At 46.1% G+C, this 18,261-nt stretch overlaps 1 protein-coding gene across 1 annotated transcript in view; it reads left to right on the forward strand.

The window, feature by feature from the left end:
- Positions 1–18,261, forward strand: part of LOC144767505 (sulfotransferase 2B1-like) — a 565,054-nt gene that overhangs the window by 412,693 nt on the left and 134,100 nt on the right. The window contains exon 6 of the mRNA XM_078650923.1: positions 6,432–6,526. Within this exon, the coding sequence (XP_078507049.1) occupies positions 6,432–6,526 (95 nt within the window). The remainder of the gene's footprint in view (positions 1–6,431; positions 6,527–18,261) is intronic.

Consider the following 18,261-nt stretch of genomic DNA (forward strand, 5'->3'; position numbering starts at 1 on the left):
AAATGTGATCCACTGCATTATGCTGTATAATCTGCACTTCTCTTATAAGCTCTTATAAGAACTTGGAAGTGCCATTCATTTCTCTACCAAAATCCTGGAAACCTCAAGTCAGTTAATGACTTCATAGTATATGAAAGTCTGCAATCCTAATATAAAAAAGTGTCTAATATCCTGCAATAAGAAAATGATGTAGCTACCCATCCGTAATAACTTATGACAGCTGAATTGTGACATGATAATGCTTACTGTCAACTCCAGCAAGCAACGTGAAAAGCAGATCGCAGATCATTAATATGGTCTTTTTTTCTAAAATAAACAATGATCAGCAGAAAGGAGAGGTTTATGATAACATATCTATTTTTGCACATGCTTAATTACACGAAAGAAAGTATATATATGCATGCTACTACTTATCTGCTATTTGGTGTTTTACAGTCCTTTTATGTTAAACTGGTTGTTTTTTTTTACAATATAACACTAACTGCTATTTGGTGTTTTTAATTTTACAGATTCTAATTTCATCCTTTATGTGTGCAGCTATAGTGTTTCTTTCATATGAAAGAGCAAAACACCAAGGGGCAGATTTAAAAGAAACGGACTCAGTGCGTCCTGCAAGCCACACTGAGTCACCTTCAAAGCACAGGGATGCAACATATTTAAAACAATATGTCGCATCTCTGTGCTTCCACATGCGCTGGCGCACAAACTGCTGCCATGCGCTGGCGCAGCCACCTTTGCACCATGGTGCATGGAGGCCTGGGTCGTGGGGAGATTGTTTTTGTTCAGTAAGGGTTCCCTTCCAGCACAAAAACAATCTGAAATGCCGTTTTTCAACTTCTATGTGTGCTGCATTAGCACACATAGAAGTTGAAAAACAATTAGAGGTGATTTCCTCTTTCTCTGTGTGCTTCAGAATGCAAAAGGAAAGAAAATGAGGAGTATCGAATACATATCTCCTCGTTGCGTCTCCCTACGCCACCCCTGGAAATGTGTCTGGTTCCATGGGTGTTGCGTGGCAACACCCACAGCAACTCCCATGGAACACCCCTTTCATGCAAAGTGCTGGGTACAAAGGGGACATATTTACAAGGAGAGAAAAAGTCACACACGGTGGCTTTTCCTGTCCTTGTAAATATGGAGCAGTAAAATGCGCCACCTGTACGACACAAAACAGTGACGCATCGGTGGCACAAGGGGCTTGTAAATCTGCCCTCAAGGATTTAAGTGGCTTACAGGAAGAGTAATGATGTGACCATGTGTATTGCATGCCATACGTTAAAGGGTATTGCAAGTTGCCTATTTATTTTATTTATTTATTTTAGGAGTTTCATATAGCGCTGACCTGACCCGAGGGTATCGGAGCACTTTACAAAAGTGTGATTTAAGAAATTACAATAGTAGAGGAGTCTTAAACATAGGGATTCTGGATTCAATGAGTGCTGTGGATTCATGAGGAAGTAGATGGGTCCTCAGGTAGCTTCATTGAATGCATTCTTGGGGTAGTGCAAGAGTTTAGCAGCAGTCTCGCATGCCGGGCCCATTTGTTTGGTGGTGGACTTTCGTGGATCAGTACGATTGGCGTGGAGGTGGCAGCTATCCGTTTGGGAGGGAGAGGTTGAGGAGGAGGCCTTTTAGGAGTTTTTAGAATTTTGTGAAGGACGGGGTGGTCCTGATATCTGCTGGGATGGAGTTCCAGATTTTGGGCGCGTTTCCGGCAAATGAGCTGGCCGCGTTTTTTTTGTTTGCATGCTTTCATGGGGATGAGAAGGAGGGAGGTGAAATTCCTAAGGTTTCTTGTTTGGCCAGCCCCCTTAAGTTTGGCGGCCAGGTAGTCTGGTTTTCCTGTGTGTAGGGCTTTGTGTGTGAGGCAGGCAGTTTTAAAGTTGGTCCTCTGTTCCACAGGGAGCCATTTTAGTTCTCTTAGGGCTGGTGAGATGTGATCATATTTCTTGATTCCAGTGACCATTCTGGCTGCCGCGTTGAGGGTTGTTTTGAGGGGAGCTAGGTGGGCTTTACCAGTGCCGGTTAGGGTTGCGTTACCCTAGTCTAATCTGGATAGCACCAGTGCTTGTGTAGCTTGTTTGAGGTCTTTGGTAGGGATGAATGGTTTAATTTTGTGGGGACATTTCAGGTTAAGGAAGGCAGTCTTTGAGGAGTTTTTGATGTGGTGGGTCATTTCCAGTTTTGGATCAAGAGAGATTCCCAGAGATTTTACTGAGTTCGCCATAGTGGGAGTGCTGCTTAGATAATCCATATCCTTGAGCCATTCTGCAATTTGTTGGTTCTCTTCCTTGCTGGAGATTAGGAGGAACTCGGTTTTGACTTGATTGAGTTTGAGGTGGTTTGGGACAGCCATTGTTGAATTTCTTTAATAGTGTTATTTAGTCTGGAAATGTCGTCTGGGGAGGTGGTTTCTAGATAGATCTGGGTGTCATCAGTGTATAGGTGGAAGGGGATCTTTGCGTTTGGAGATTGGAGGCGGGTCTGAAGTTGTTTAGGTCTGTGCAGTCAAGGCCTGGTTTCTTAATTATTAGCGTTCCTTGGCCTGATTTAAGGCAGTCAGGTATGCTTCCGGTTCTCAAGGAGCTGTTAGTGATCCTGCACCAGAACGGGGCTACTGAAAGTTTGAGGTCTTTGGTCAGTTGGAATGGTGTAGGTTCGACGGTGTGAGAAGCAGTATTGGAGGTGGAGATTAGCTTGATAATCTCGGCTTCTGAGTTGGGATTGAAGGATTTCCACTCATTCGTGTGTAGCCGGCCACTGTTTTCCATTGCGACTGGGGGCGGGCCTACGCATGTGGAGTTGGCGTTGGTGTCTGTATCTATTGAGTGCTCAATCTTGGAGATTGTTTCTTCAAAGAAGGTGGCAAAGTTTTCACACAGTTCCTTGGAGGCCTGGGTAGAGGATGCGAGGGGCTTGGAGGTTTGCTGCTTGATGATTTTGAACAGTTCGTAAGGCCTGTTTTTAGCATTGTCCAGGGCGGCGTGAAGAAATTGATTTAACGTTATTGATGTGTTTTTTGTATTTTCTTCTAGCTGCTTTGAGTTGTTCAAGTAGGCACGTGGAGGGGTTCTTTCTCCAGAGTCTTTCTGTGACTCTAAGTTGTCTCCTTTCATTGTTAACTTCCGTATTGAACCAGGATCTGGATGGGATGTTTCTGGGTTTTTTTAGTTTCAGGGGGGCCATCTGATCTAGAATGGATGCCATGGATGTGTTGTAATGGTCCGTGAGTTCTGTCGTGGTTAGACCATCCGTGGGGATGCTGAGTTGTGCATTGACTTTTTTCTTCAAGTCAGTCATGTTGACCTGGGTGAGGTTTCTGGTCCATTTGGGCTGTTTGCGGATGTGTGGTTGTAGGGTAACTGGCTGGGTGAGGTGGAAGACGATTAAGTGGTGGTCAGACCAGTCCACGGGTAAGATGTGAGTTATCGTCACTAAGTCTTGTTTGGCGATAATGGCATCATGGATTGAACCTTTGTTATGGGTCTCTTCTGTGCAGTGTTGTTTGAGGTTGTTGTTGAGAAGTAGCTCATTCAGGTTGCGTACTGGCGGATTGTTAACGTCATTCCAGTGAAGGTTGAGGTTGCCTAGAATTAGGTTGTTCGTATCTTGAAGTGAGCAGTGGGCAATCAGGTCGGACAGGTGTTCAGTGAAAGCAGCTGAGTTGCCCAGGGGGTGGTAGATGAGCTGACACGTTAGTGATTCTTTGTTGCTTGTACCAGTGGTGGCAGTTTCCCTGTTGCTTGTACCAACGGTGCCAGTTAGGCAACTTCAAAGGTGTTGTAGTTGAAGGAGTCTGCCTCTGACATGGAGATATTGTCTCTGTGGATGATTGCTATGCCTCCTCCTCTTTGGTCTTTTCTGTGTTTGCGAGTGATTAAGAAGCCTGGGGGGACGAGAGTGTCCAGGAGGGGTAGGGAGGAGTCCTTGAGCCAGGTTTCAGTGATATATGCTATGTCAACGTCATGGGTGAGGATGGATTCTTCTAGTTCGGTGGCATGTTTGATGACTGATCTGCAGTTAATGAGCAAACAGTTTGTGGGAGTCGTCTCTGCTATGGGAGTCTTTTTAAGGGGGGGCCCAGGGATGATTGTGCGGGTGGTCGGTGGTCTAGGTGATTTTGGTGATTCTTGTTCTCTTACTAGCCCGGTGATCACCTGTATTTTGGATTGTAGGGTGATAGTCCTGAGCTTGTCGTTCGGGTAGGTGAGGACCACCGCCTTACTCTCGGACAAAGGCTCACTAGTTCTTTTGGACCTCTGAGAAGTTCTGGGGAGGGGATTGTGATCCCTTTCTGAGGGAGGACTATGGGAGCTCTCTGTTGTGAGCTGGTGGTGTAGGAGTTCACTCTGGGGGAGTTAGGCGGTATGGAGGACCTGTACTCTCTGGGGGTGAAGTTGCATGGCGGGGGTAGGTGGGGTTGTTCGGGAGTGTCGGCCCACTTGTGTGTCTGGAGGTAAGAGGCGTTGCTTGGGAATGTCGGCCCGTTGTGTGTCTGGAGGTGAGGAGAGCTTGCGATGGGAGGAGGAGAGGTCCTATTCTCCTTGGTGGGTGTGGGGAGGGTGTCACATGGAGGTGTGCGCTTGAGGTTGTTGGGGAGTACAGACGAGGTAGGAGTCGGTGGGGTGTGGGAGCTGGACGAAGTACGTGGAGGGGCCGCGTTCTTCCAGAGGGCGGTGTGCGGGGTGTCACATAACGAGAGGAACGAGTGGTGTCTAGAGTGTACGAGGGCGGTAGGTGGGTTCGGAGGGTGGGTATGGTTCTTCTGGCAAGGGTGAAGGGTCGGGCTGGGGGGTTGCGCGAGATGGTGCATTCCGGAGAGCGGGGAAGAGGGCGTCAAAAGACTCTAGATTGTCATTGTTGGCTTGTATTAGGAACTTGACATTGTAGTATATGGTCACCGTGGTGCATTCAGCGAGTAGTGTAGATATTCGAGTTTCTCTGTTAGTGGGTCGGACGTATGCTTCTGAGGAGCGGTGGATTGGATGTGGACGGAATGAGTTGTGAGGTCGCCACTATCCTGAGTTTCCTTCCTGGGCACTGCTCTGGGGGGTTGGGTGCAGATTAGTGACGCAAGTGTGCCCGTTCTCTTAGCCCTCTACTTGTTCGAGGGGAGAGGAACTCATCCGTGTTGAAGGTGGATGAGTGGATGAGCACTGTCCGTGGCAGAGGTATTGCTTCACAATGGGCTGAAGTGACCGGGTGCGGAAAGATATAGACAGGGTCAAACCCTGCACAGTGTGTTGTTGGTGCCCGGGTCAAAGGCAATCATTGAGCCATGGTGAGAGAGTCATGGACTGGGACTCTCTGCATTCTTCCGGAGTTGGGAGGGGATCCCATCCACGGTTGAGCATTGACCGCAGTGGAAGTGTGTTGTGTGTGCCAAAGTTGGGGTCAGACTGAGCACTGGTGTGGAATTCAGAGGATAAATCAGGGTTTAAGAGTGATTGTGTCCTGGCTGAGTCCTCTTTTTAGCAATGCTCGTGCACTGGAGAGAGCCTTGTGTTGTGAGTACTGGGGTCAAGGTCAGATTGAGCTCTGGTGGAGAAGTCAGGGATAGGGAGTGATCAAAATTCTATGAGTGTATAAAGGAACATGGGCGACCCTCAGTCACGTTCCTCTAGATGGGCATGGAACTATTCATTTACTTGCAGTACAGTACAGCAGAGGGTTCTTTCTCCATGTATAACACAAGAGCAACTCTTTGGTAAATTTAATAATAAATCATGAAATACGGCATCCAAAGTTTCTGTGCTTCTTTGCATGAGAGGTTATATTTACTGAGATCTGGCCTTGCTGCTCTCTGCCCTGGTGCTGGCGTGGAAACAGCCTGCCGTGTGTAGTGCATGCTATTGTACAACATTGCAAATGTGTCTGCCTGATTTCTAGCATAGGTTTTATGCTGACAGGATGGCCTTATATTACAAAATACTATGTCTAAACATTCTTTTGCCACCTTGGATGTGTGCTGTACATCGTAGCACACATGCAACATCAGAAAAAGTTGGAGAAAGAAAAACATTTCTCCTTTTTTAACACTTGCCTGAAAGAGGCATTTTTTTCGGGTGCAAAACCCTGTCTACTATTGATAGGAGATAGGTCTTTGCATCAAAAACCATCGTGGTTACATGGGAACGCTGATGTACCATTCATGTCCCCTTGACACAAACTAATTCCAAACAGCACAGCGTGCAGCTTTCCAATTTTTTCAGGCAACTATCCTGTGGAAATAAAAAAGTTGTGTGCTGAAAAGTGAATCCCAAGTAATTACGTATTGCAGTCCTTTGTGTCATTTCTGTGACACAAACCTGTTGCAAAGTGTTAATACATAAATGGCAATACAAGTTCAAATAATAGTTTGTTATGATGAAGAGCTGGAGTAGAATGACAGTATATTGCATCGTGTTAACTTTCACTTTGTGATTCCTCAGTGCCCTTTGGTTCCTGGTTTGATCATGTTCAAGGGTGGATGGAAATGAAGGACAGAAGCAAGTTCTTTTTCATCACTTATGATGAACTGCTGGAGGTAAATCTCTCACTACCATGATTTCAATTAAATTGATGTAGGGGAGTAAAAGTTACTTAGGAAATCAGAGGCTCATGCACACCCCTAATTTCTATGGCGTTGTTCTCTTAGATTTCTGGCCAGTTTCACCCTAATGCTAAAATAATTATGTTTAAGTCTCAGGTTTACCATAGGCGTCCCTTAAATGTGAAAGCAGAATGCCCCATCCAGTGGCTCAAGGTCCATTCTGTGCATTTACTCCAGTTTCTTTGTGAATGTGAGAGAGCTCCATGTTATTTTGAAATTTGTAGGGGTGCATTATAGTCCCAAGTAGTCAGCACCCGCATATTTAGAGGGCCTACTGATGTAGTATAGTTATGTAACATTAGGCTGAGAAACAGCATGATATATGTGTTTATTAATCAGAGACTAATAGGGTTTTATTGAAACGTAGCGATGCCTAAGGTAGAAATGTCGTATTGCTAATGAAATGCTGTGAAATATGTGATTAATACTGAAAGAATTAATATAGGGTTTTAAATGAAGGCTAATGCTCAGATTGAGAGTATAATTAACGTGCTATAATAGTAGAATGCAACGTTGTGCCGTGTTAGAAATGCATTTAAAAGTGCAGAGGCCTGAGACATGTTGAAGCTGTAGAGGCCTAACTATATTTTCTTTTGTTAGCCATAGTCGAGAAGAAATGTTTTTCTCCTTGGGGAAAGCTGTCCTCAGTAAAATATGAAATGGTCACTTCGAATGGTTGCAGAAATGTTCCCATGTATTTCAGCTTGCAGGTGCAAGTCCACAAGGCTCGTTAGGTAGAAGAGTCCATTGTTTAAAAGTTAGGATAGTAGGCGCGGATGGAGGAAAAGCTGGCAAGGAATTTGCGAGTGCAACATTTAGCGAGAAGGTGCCTGTTACACAAGGACACATCAACGGACGCTGGATGGAAAGGTGCCATGTTGGAAAACTCCAAAGATCTTCACCTGCCAGAAGGGTGTACCTCTGGGAGTGTCAACGGATTTTGGGATTCTGTATTAGGGACAGCACCCGAGGGTGGAGAGCAGATTGACAGAGCAGGATGTAGTAAGCTGTAGAGAGAGAGTGTCTTGGCAACTTAGGTAGAGTGAGGTGTAGAAGGAGCGTCTTATAACGAGCTCAATGGTAGATGATCTGCCTAGCTAAAGTGAAGATACTTCTTTGGAAGACTTCACCGCTGACACCTTTATTCTTGTCTGATGGGAATGTTATGTAGGGATGTCACTTTAGAATAGCGTAGGGACAGACCAATATTTGTTTTCCCTTTTGTAAATGCAGTCGAAACTTCAAGCTGGGACTGTTCTTGGTTGCCTGATGTTACTCAAATTAACTAAGCTTTTTATCTTGAGTCTTCCAAAACTCTTGCTTAGGATTATGTTTGTATTAGTGCCAGTTTAATTTTTGAATCTTTTGCTGAGATGCTTGTATGTTCAACTATTTTTGGCTTTGTAATATATCTTTAAAATTTCAGTGGTAGTCAGTGGTCCTTTGAGTTCATTTGGATTTATGTGGATGCGGATTTATAGATATCAATGCAAGGTCTTTCTTTATACTTCTAGAACAGGGAAAAAGGTTCAGCCGACCGGATTTGGGATTCTAGAGATGAGTAAGAAAATCTAGATTAAAATCCCAACTTCCTCAGTTGGTAGCCAGAGGATGGTTCCCTTTGCAGATTAGGGAAAGATCTGATCTAGAACAGGATACGAAGTAGCTTCAGTGGGTCAGGTGTACCGCACACCTAGAGTAATTGTCGACCATTGTTGAGGGAATCGTGAGGTACCATCGATTGCCCGCTGGACCGAGATAGGGGGAACGAATATGTGAGTGCGTGAGTAACTGACGCTGGTCGTGAGTTGCTGTGTGCTTGAGACCTATCAGTGGAGGTGATTGTCCGGTCGTTTCCTGGACAGACAGTTGCCAGTTTGGTGACAATTACACGACTGTGGACGTACAGTCAGACTGTGGACGTACAGTCAGCGAAGTGGTTGCTTGGTCAGAAGTGATCATTTCAGTGTATGTTTGGGGCGTTTGTGTGAGTGAGAAATGGATGGTGAAGGAGGGGAACTGCTGCGCCGCGGAGGCGAGTGACCTCAGATGGTGCCACGCTGGGATAGGGCGGTTAGTGTGAAGCCGCGCTGTGATTGGTGGAGTTTCATCAGGAAGTAAAAAGAGCGCTGCGGGAGAAGAGACGCTGGGTTTCATCATTAAATGTTTTAAAGTTTTGCGAGATTTGTTTCGAAAAGAGAAAAGGTTAGAACCTCGGGGAGGAGAAGAGGCCCCACCCGAGGATACTGCAGTTCATTATATGGCTACAAATGTTGGGTTGCACACTATATTAGGGCTCGAGAACTGGGCAAAAATGACAGATGGAAATGAGGAGTTGACGTTCCCTAGGTACGGGACGTTCAGCCTGGATGTGTTGTATCAGTTGAAAGCGATTATGGCTTATTTGCAACCTCTGCGTAGACCGACACAGTTTAAGGCATTGAATGGATGGATCAGGGCGGCGCACGAAAGGAACAGATACAGGCGACAGGAAAGAGTGAAGAGATCAGTCAGGGCCGTCCAAGACGCGAGGTGGGATGCTTTGGAAAAAAGATGTAGTATACAGACGATTGAGGGAGCGCAGAGAAAGAGCACTGAGGATGATGACAGTGACACGAATGATAGCTTGATAGAAAGGCTGTTATCAGAGAGACCACCCCCATACAATTTAGAGGCCGGGGAGGAGAAGTCGGCCCCGGTAGAGGAAGTGAGGGTACTGCAAGTCCCCCCTAGAACTGAGGTGGTGGGAACGCTCTCGGCAGGAGAGGGACAGAATGTAGAAGGTGTCAGTACTCAGAGGTTGCCGGATGCTCTTACAGTACCGGTCACTATTGTCCCCAAAGTATCAGTGTACAATCCAGAGCAGATGCGAGAGGAACAGTGTGGTGGACAGACTGAGTCAAATGCCAAGGCCTGTAGAATCAAGTACCCCTTTACCAGCCACTGCAGACTCGTCAAGGGGACCAATGGATTTGAGGGGCCCGAGACCAAAATCTATAGGGGAGTTGAGGCCGGACTTGAGGACATGGGAGTCAGTTGAAAGGGCTAAAAGTGACAGGATAAGAGAGGGATCGGACCATGGGAATACTGGAAATAGAACAGTTCCTCCTAACACCCCTAAAATCTGTAGAAGCAGGGGACAGGACAATGAGTCCAGGGAATCAAGTGGTGCAATAAAAGCAAAAAGAATTGATGTGATGCGATTGAAAGCAGAGGTGGGTGAGATTGTTGAAGGAAACTTGTCCATAGAAAGGATTGGGCTCTATGAACCAGATGAGTTGCTGTTCCTGGCGAAGGATGTGACTCGGAAAGCTACATCGTCCCACGAGAAACTGACTGAATTAGCAGACAAATATGAGGTGGACCTGTCTAAGACAAAAATGTTTCAGGGTAATCACAGGCTGCAATATACTGACCAGGATTTGGAAGAGAAAAGAGTGATTGGATTAAAAACTCACATTCGGGAACTGATTATAGGGATACGAGCGTGGAGTAGGCTTGACAAATGGGAAGAAAGGTGGTGAAAGAAAAAGATTGTGAGAAGAAGTACTATTGAGACACCCCCTGCGGGAGGAGGAATGGCTGGAATTGAGGCATACCCTTTGCGGGAGGAGGCCCATGGGGCATATGTGCATGTGCCCTAGAGTAGGGGAAATTTGGCTGCCTTTACAAATGATTTCCCAAAGCTGAGAGAGAACGAAGTTGAGTGGTACAAGCTGGTAGAGAGGTTTGTTAAGATCTGAAAGGTACTGTGGATTGACTTGAACACCTTGTTTGACATCGTTGTTCCAGGAGATTTGTGGATAGCATTCAAGGTCGTTGTTGAATGGCCCATTGTGGAGCTAGAGCGAGATGCTGCCACAAATGGACCCTCACCTCTTGTAATGAAAAAATACAAGCAGGATATAGATTGGGTGAAAATAGAACGGACGACTCAGGAGCCTAAGGAGACCGTTCATGAGTACTATGAGAGATTGTTACAGGTCTTTAAGCAGTACAGTGGGTTAGATGTGATGAATCCTAGGGACATGGGACAGTTTGTGGCAAAGTTCGTTCTAGAGTTGACGCCTGATATTTGTCGTATGATCCAGCAACATTTAAGTTGTTGGCAGAATAAACCGCTGGATGAGATTTTGAGATATGCTCGATACTGTAGCGATGAAATAGACTCGAACCACAAAAAGCTCAAGGACAAGCTGATGATGGTTCAGATGCAATCGGCAGACAAAGGAGGTACCTTAGGGAGGAAACAAAATGGACAGAAAAAGGGAAATGGGGACGACTCTATTGGGGAGTCCATATAACTCGCCAATAATGGGATTGCAGAAACCAAGTGGGAAGTTCAGGATTGTACAGGATCTTCGCCGGGTGAACAACATAGTTGTTCCATGTTGTCCAGTGGTACCGAATTCATCTGTGATCTTGTTTCAGATTCCGTGCCAAGCTGAGTGATTTACTGTGATAGACCTTTGTCAGGCTTTTTTTTCAATACCTTTGCATGAGGATAGCCAATTTTTATTTGCTTTCAGGCTGAAAAACAGGGTCTTAACGTGGTATCATATCCCTCAGGCGTACACAGAGAGTCCATCAATATTTAATCAGATTTTGAAAAAGAATCTTGAGAGTATAGTGCTGCCTCAAAACTCGGTTCTTGTCCAGTACATAGCCTTGTTGCGTCAGAGACCGAAGATGCATGCAGGATTGATACCATTGCTCTACTGAACCATTTGGCAGAGAACGGACACAAGGTCTCGCCAAATAAGTTACAATACTGTTTGAATGAGGTGCAGTATTTGGGACACAAGATAGAGAAGGGGAAAAGGAAAGTGTCACCAGATAGGATAGAGGCAATATTGACAATGACGGTGCCTTCCACTCAGAGGGAGATCAGGATGTTCTTAGGGATGGTTGGCTACTGTCGCCAGTGGATTGCCAACTTTTCACTGAAGGCAAAGCCTTTGCAGAGACTGACGCACAAGGATGTGAGTGATCCGGTACCATGTGAGTTGCGAGAGGACCTTTGTCGTGCTCCGGCCCTGGGAATGCCCGACTACAATAAGTCTTTTTCACTGTCCTGCTGCGAATGAGAGGGTTGTGCATTAGCAGTCTTAGTTCAGGAGCACGGAGGTGTCCGTAGACCAGTTGCTTATTTCTCAGCTACTTTAGATCCAGTAGCTTCAGTGTTGCCCGAATGTCTGAAATCTGTTGCGGCAACAGGTGTCAGCATTGAATGGTGTGAAAGCATTGACTGTTTTTGTACCACATTCTGTTGAACTGTTGATGACCAGGACCAACACACAGCATTGACGAATAACAGGCTCACACACTACGAGCAGGTTATACTTGCTGTGAAGAATGTGACCCTTAAGTGGTGCTTTGTTTTTTGAATCCTGCTACCTTGATGCCATTGCCAAATACGCTTGATGAAGATTGTGAGGACCATGATTGTCTTGATGTGGCTGAACTTTGCACCAAACCGAGACCTGACATTGTTGATGAGCCATTTCTTGACCCTGATGAAACTTTCTTTGTCGATGGTTCATGTGTAAGAGACAGTGTTGGTCAGTTGAGAGCAGCATTTGCTGTATGCACCATTTCAGGAGTTGTCGAAGCTGCATGCCTGGAAGGAGTATACTCTGCTCAGGTGACTGAACTTATAGCTTTGACACGTGCCTGCTTGGCCGTAGAGGGAATTCGGATTAGCATTTATACCAACAGCCAATACGGGTTTGGTGTAGTTCATGACTATGGACAGTTATGGTCTCAGAGAGGGTACATGACTTCATCAGGAACACCAATCCAGAATGGAGAATTTGTTAGGCTGCTTTTAGAAGCTTTACAGGAACCCTTAGAAATTTCTGTTGTAAAGTGCACGGCTCACGGTAAAGGAACAGATTTCGTATCACTTGGAAATCGCTATGCGGACGAAGTTGCACAATTCTGTGCTGAGCACGGTTATTCATTTACTGAACAGGAGATAGAAGGATGCGAGGAAAGAACTGAGTTAGACATGATGCTTGCCATGGCCGATACTTGGGATGAGCTCAGATGTATGCAAGAACAAGTGTCCGAACATGAGAAAAATGTGTGGATAAATTCAGGCTGTGTGAAAGGAGATGTGGAGATTTGGGTCTCGTCTGATGGAAGGGCGGTGTTGCCGGATGAGCTGTTGAGTCCGATGGCGGGGCAAATTCATGGTGCAGTTCACTTGGGAAGAGATGCGATGATCCGAGTGTTCAGACAAAAACTCCAAAGTTTCGTGCAGTGGCCGAAGCTGTATGTCAAAGGTGTGTTACATATCAACAAATGAATGTTGGGAAAAGAACGGCAGTCACCATGAGTCACATTGGGAGGTCGGGGGGCCATTCAACCAGATGCAATTGGATTTTATCGAGATGCCCAGATGCAATCACTTGAGGTACATTTTAGTGGTGGTGTGTGTGTTGGGTGGGTGGAGGCATACCCGACGCGCAGGTGCGACACACTTACAGTAGCAGAGCGATTGTTGAGGGAACTAGTGCCTAGGTTCGGGGTCCCGGACAGAGGAACTCACTTCCATAGTGAGGTCACGAATGATGATGATGATTTGTACGGCATTGAACATTGATCAAAGGCTCCACTGTAGTTATCGTCCAGAGGCTTCTGGGATAGTGGAGCAGATCAACGGAACTTTGAAAGCTCAGATGGCGAAACTGTGTTCCTCCACGTCCCTTAAGTGGCCTGATGCCTTGCCTTTGGTGCTGATTAGTATGCGCAGTACCCCAGACAGGAGAACAGGTCTTTCGCCTCATGAAGTACTGATAGGGAGGGCAATGAGGTTACCAGCGGTGCTGTCAACAGCTTTGCTGAGTATCACAGATGGTCTGATCCTTGATTATTGCAAGGGACTCGTTGATGTCATCCGTTCTGTGTCCCATCAGGTGCAGGCTGCTGTGGTTCCGGCTTCCAGTGATCTCTGTCACGACCTGAGTCCGGGGGACTGGGTGTTGGTTCGGAAGCACGTGAGGAAAAGCTGTTTGGATGCTCGTTGGAAGGGGCCCTACTAAGCCATCCTTATAAGGAACACTGCTGTGAAGTGTGGTGGGCTACCGAATTGGGTGCATGCTTCGCACCTCCGTCGAGTTCCAGCACCCTTGGAAGAAACAGCTCCTCTCCTTGATGAAAATCCAGCTGCAGTGGTAAGGCCACAGGAGGGGACAAGCCAAGCTGTGAGGGTCTCTGGAGAAGCTAGTGACTCACCGGATCAAGTTGAAGGGAGTCATAGCGAAGTTGAATTGGAATCAGTCTCTGGAAGAGGAAGTGACTGTGAAAGTGACCCAAAGCCGAACTCAGCTGAAGAGAACAGTGCACAAAGTAAGCAGGTCGAGAACAGGGGGACCAGCAGAGCAGGGGAACAGTGGCCAGAAAGACAAAGGCGATTGAACCTGAGGCTGGTTTCCGAGAGAGATCTTGCCTCGGTGTCTGAGGTGTCCCAATCAGACGGAGGAAGGGAAGAGCAAACTTGTGAGGGATTAAGAAGATCAATGCGAAAGAGAGTGCCTTGCCAGAGATATGCGACCCCTGAGTGGACCTACCCGGTGACTGATGCCAGGCATACTGAGATCGGGATATGTGAGCGCAGTGACGGTGATCAGTAACAGTCCTAACATCAAGTTGGACGTGTTGTTGTTGGTACCAGGACTCGAAGGGGTACTGACCATCACTGTTCCGGATCCTCCGATTTTAAGCAGAATTCGGCATTTGATTTTGAGTAGATTGCTTTTTCCTACATTTGGCCCTGAAATTTCAGCTCAAGAATCCATTGTTATTCGTCTTGAACTCTTGGAATATGTGTTAGAAGCGGTTGGGACAAGCCTTATTATTGATGAATGAGACTGTTGTAAATATTCGCTGTAATTTACTTAGGTCCGAGTGGAAGAAGAAGAAATTTAGGGACTTCCCATAGAGGACGGAGTAGAGTTAGGGTTGTCTGTTGTTGCTGTAAATAAGGAACTGAAATCAAATGGGATTTTCAGCCTCTGAGGTGTGGATCGAGTGTTTCAATTGTAAAGAAGGAAGAAAGAGGCTTTGAATACTGTTGCAGAACGACGGTTTCGAGAAGCAAGTCCTGAGACCATGGAGGCTGGGAACCCGAATCATAGAGCTAGGTGCATTGTAGGCACACTTGTAGGAGGAGTAATACTCTTCATTGTTTTAGTCGTTGTAGTCCCATACTTGGCACCACATGAGCAGGCAGTAGAGGTTGAGGGTACACCTACACCTACTACTCCTAGCAAAGAAGAAGTAAAGGTAGGACGTGACAGAGCTTTGCTGCTAGAAGAGAGTCCAAGGGAAATTTCAAGCCTAATGCGTATGCAAAGTTGTTGTATGAGTACATTGATGGGATGGATGCGAAAGATTGCTATGTGTGTATGCAATTGCCTGCTTCTGTAGACGAGGGTATTAGATGCCATTATCTCCCATTGACTTATGGAATTTCATGCAGTTTGTTGCTTAGCATATTTTATGGTCATAACCATTTTGAGTATTTCTTTTCGAATTATGATGCGGTGCTTCCTGAAGTAACGGCATATAAGCTTTTGAATAAGTATGATTATTATAAGTTAGAGGACAGGCTTGGAACGTATTTTATTCTGACCCAGGAGTTGGATACAGCATATGCGATACCGAAAACAAAAACAGTTGCGAAATTCAGGACAAGGTAAAGTGGATTGGACAGATGAGGAAAGGTTGCACAAGACTAAAGGGAGTTTTGGTCCAATAGCTTTAGATGAAATACAGAAAGGGAAGTTGTGCATTCATCGACCACAACCGGATGTATGACATTACAACGCATGCATTTACATCGCATGCCTTTACAACGCGGTTTTCACAACGCATGCCTTTACAACGCATAGTGCTTTCCCTATCCTAGAGCGCCCCCCAGCGCAATGCGTTGTAATGGTTTGCGTTGTAAAAGTTGCGTCGTAAAGGCACTGCGTGGTAAAAGTTGCGTTGTAAAGGATGTTCCCCACCACAACCATATTAAGAGAATGTCAATGTAGGTCACACTACGTGCGGCCATAAATTCAGTCTAGAATATTATGCAAAGGACTTTTTGCAAGGTGTGGTGCAAGTGATTCCGACGGTGCATTTCGTCTGTGGGAGGAATGCCTATGTGGTTTTCCTGAGAAGTGGTATGGAACGTGCTATTTAGTGATCATTTTCCCTAAGATTTATCATACGGAAGATTTTGAGCTTATAGAAGGAGGACAACACGTGAGAGTGAAGCGAGGTGAAAGTGCAGGAGCCATAGTGGGAGATGTTTTTGGAGCAATGATACCCATGGTGGGAGTGATTCTGAATGATGTGAAGATCCGAAGGTTGGCGACTGTTGTGGACAAATTATCTATGAATACAGCTTAGTCCTTAGTGTTGGTTGAGGGTGAGATGTTGTCGATGAGGACTATGGTTTTGCAAAACCGTCTTCAATTAGACGTCCTTCTAGCAAAAGTCTGTAAACTTTTGAAGGTCCAAGAATGTTGTACTTATATACCAGACAATTGCAAGGATCTGGAGAAATATATAAGCAACATTACTGCGATTCATTATGAGATTGAGGACTTGACTGAATAAACTGTTTGGGAAAAGATTGGAAAGGGATTTGGAAGATTGGGAGTTGGTTTGCCAATCTTGGAAAGGGAATTCTTGGTTATATCTTGAAACCAATAATAATAGTGGTGTGTTGCGTGATTGGATTGTGGGGAATGGTCAGAGCGTACAAGTGGTACAGGTCAAGTCGATTGGAGAGATCAATGTGAATGCAAGAGAGACGTATGGAGAGACTGCAGGACAGTCAGTATCAAAGTCTGAAGAATATGGAAACGCTCAGGAGGGGGAAAACGGCAACAAGCTCAGTCTAAGTCGGTTCTTTCCAAAGGATGGTGTAGAGTGTGATGACACGGGTCATCAAAGGGGGGAACTGAGAGAGCGCCATGTTATTTTGAAATTTGTAGGGGTGGATTATAGTCCCAAGTAGTCAGCACCCACATATTTAGAGGGCCTACTAATGTAGTATAGTTATGAATTAATGAAACAAAATGAAAAGAGCATTTGTAAAGCGCGGTAGCTACCCTGAGGAGTCCTAGCGCTGCGGACAAATGCGTGTAAAAGGGCAGAAGGAGTCTAGTCTATGTGATAAACAGCTGGGATTTAAGCTTTTTCCGGACGGACAGCAGGTTGTGTTCCGCACGCAGGTGGGGGGGGGGGGGGTAAGGAGTTCCAGAGTTTGGCTGTATTGTGGGAGAAAGAACGTCCTCCACATCTGACCTTCTTGATCCTGGGTACTGTGAAAAGGTGTGAGAAGGTAGATCTAAGCTGTCTGTTTGGTTGGTAGGGAATGAACAAGGCGTGATTGATGGTGGCGCCTGATTTCCATAAGGCTCGATGTGCGATGGACAGGCCCTTGAATGCGATTCTGTCCCTGACAGGGAGCCAATGGATCTTCCTGACTTCTGTTTTGACTGGGGTACGACGTGCGATCTGAAGCAGGGTACGTGCTGCACAGTTCTGGATGACCTGTAGCTTGTTTAAGGTGGACTGTGGGGCCCCTAGGTAGAGGGCATTTCCAAAATCCAAACGCGACAGGATTAGACCTTAGATGATCCGTCTGGCATTAAAGGGTAGGAGGGGAATGATTTTTCGGATGAGCCTGAGTAAACCGAAGCAGGTCGCTGATAATTTTGCTACTTGGTGGTTGAAATTGAGGGACTTGTCCAGCCAGATGCCAATGCTCTTTATTGTGTCCTTGGGCACGGGGGGGGTCCAAGGCAGGCGGGCTAGAGGTGGTTGATGTTGGGATGGGGGGGTGACCTAGTAGCATTAACTCGGTTTTGTCTCCGTTTAGTTTGAAACAGGAAGATGTCATCCAGGAGGTCACTGCTTCCAGGCAGTCCCTGACATTGTTGGGGCCGGAATGAGAGTGACTCAGAGCCACCACTAGCTGAGTATCGTCCGCATAGGTGACTATTTTTATCCCGAAGGGACGGACGATCTCAGCAAGGGGCTCATGTAGACGTTAAAAAGCGTAGGGCTTAAGGAAGAACCCTGCGGTACACCACAATCGAGAGATTTGCTGTTGGAAGCAGTGTCACCCTCAAAAACTTTGAAGGATCGCTCCTTCAAGAAGGATTCAAGCCATGAGATTGCTTTCGATGAGACTCCTAGGTTGGTGAGTCGTTGCAGTAGTATGCTATGGTTTGCAGATCCATGATCTTCCTTGTCTCTTCTGTCACATTAATAAGGGCAGTCTCAGTCCCGTGCGTGGGTCGGAATCCTGTTTGAGTAGGGTCAAGTAACTAGTAGGTCTCTAGGAACTCCGTCAGAGTCTTGTTGACGTGTTTTTCCAAAATCTTGCTAAGCCATGGTAGCAGGGAGATTGGTCGGTAGTTCCCTGGAATATTGGGATCTAGGGTAGGTTTCTATAGGAGGGCTCTGACCAAGGCTCGTTTCCAAGGAAGCGGGACAATTCCGGTGGCTAGCGAGGCTTTAAGTAGTTCCAGGATGGTGGGTAAGATGTGCGCGGTGACTACCAGCAGAGAGAGTGGAGGTGCTGGGTCATTGGGAGATCCGGATTTTACTTGGAGCATGATGGATTGTAGCATGGAGGGGTCAAGAAAGGGGATGTTTGC

Source organism: Lissotriton helveticus, chromosome 7 (genome assembly GCF_964261635.1).
Source record: "Lissotriton helveticus chromosome 7, aLisHel1.1, whole genome shotgun sequence".
NCBI classification, from domain to species: domain Eukaryota; kingdom Metazoa; phylum Chordata; class Amphibia; order Caudata; family Salamandridae; genus Lissotriton; species Lissotriton helveticus.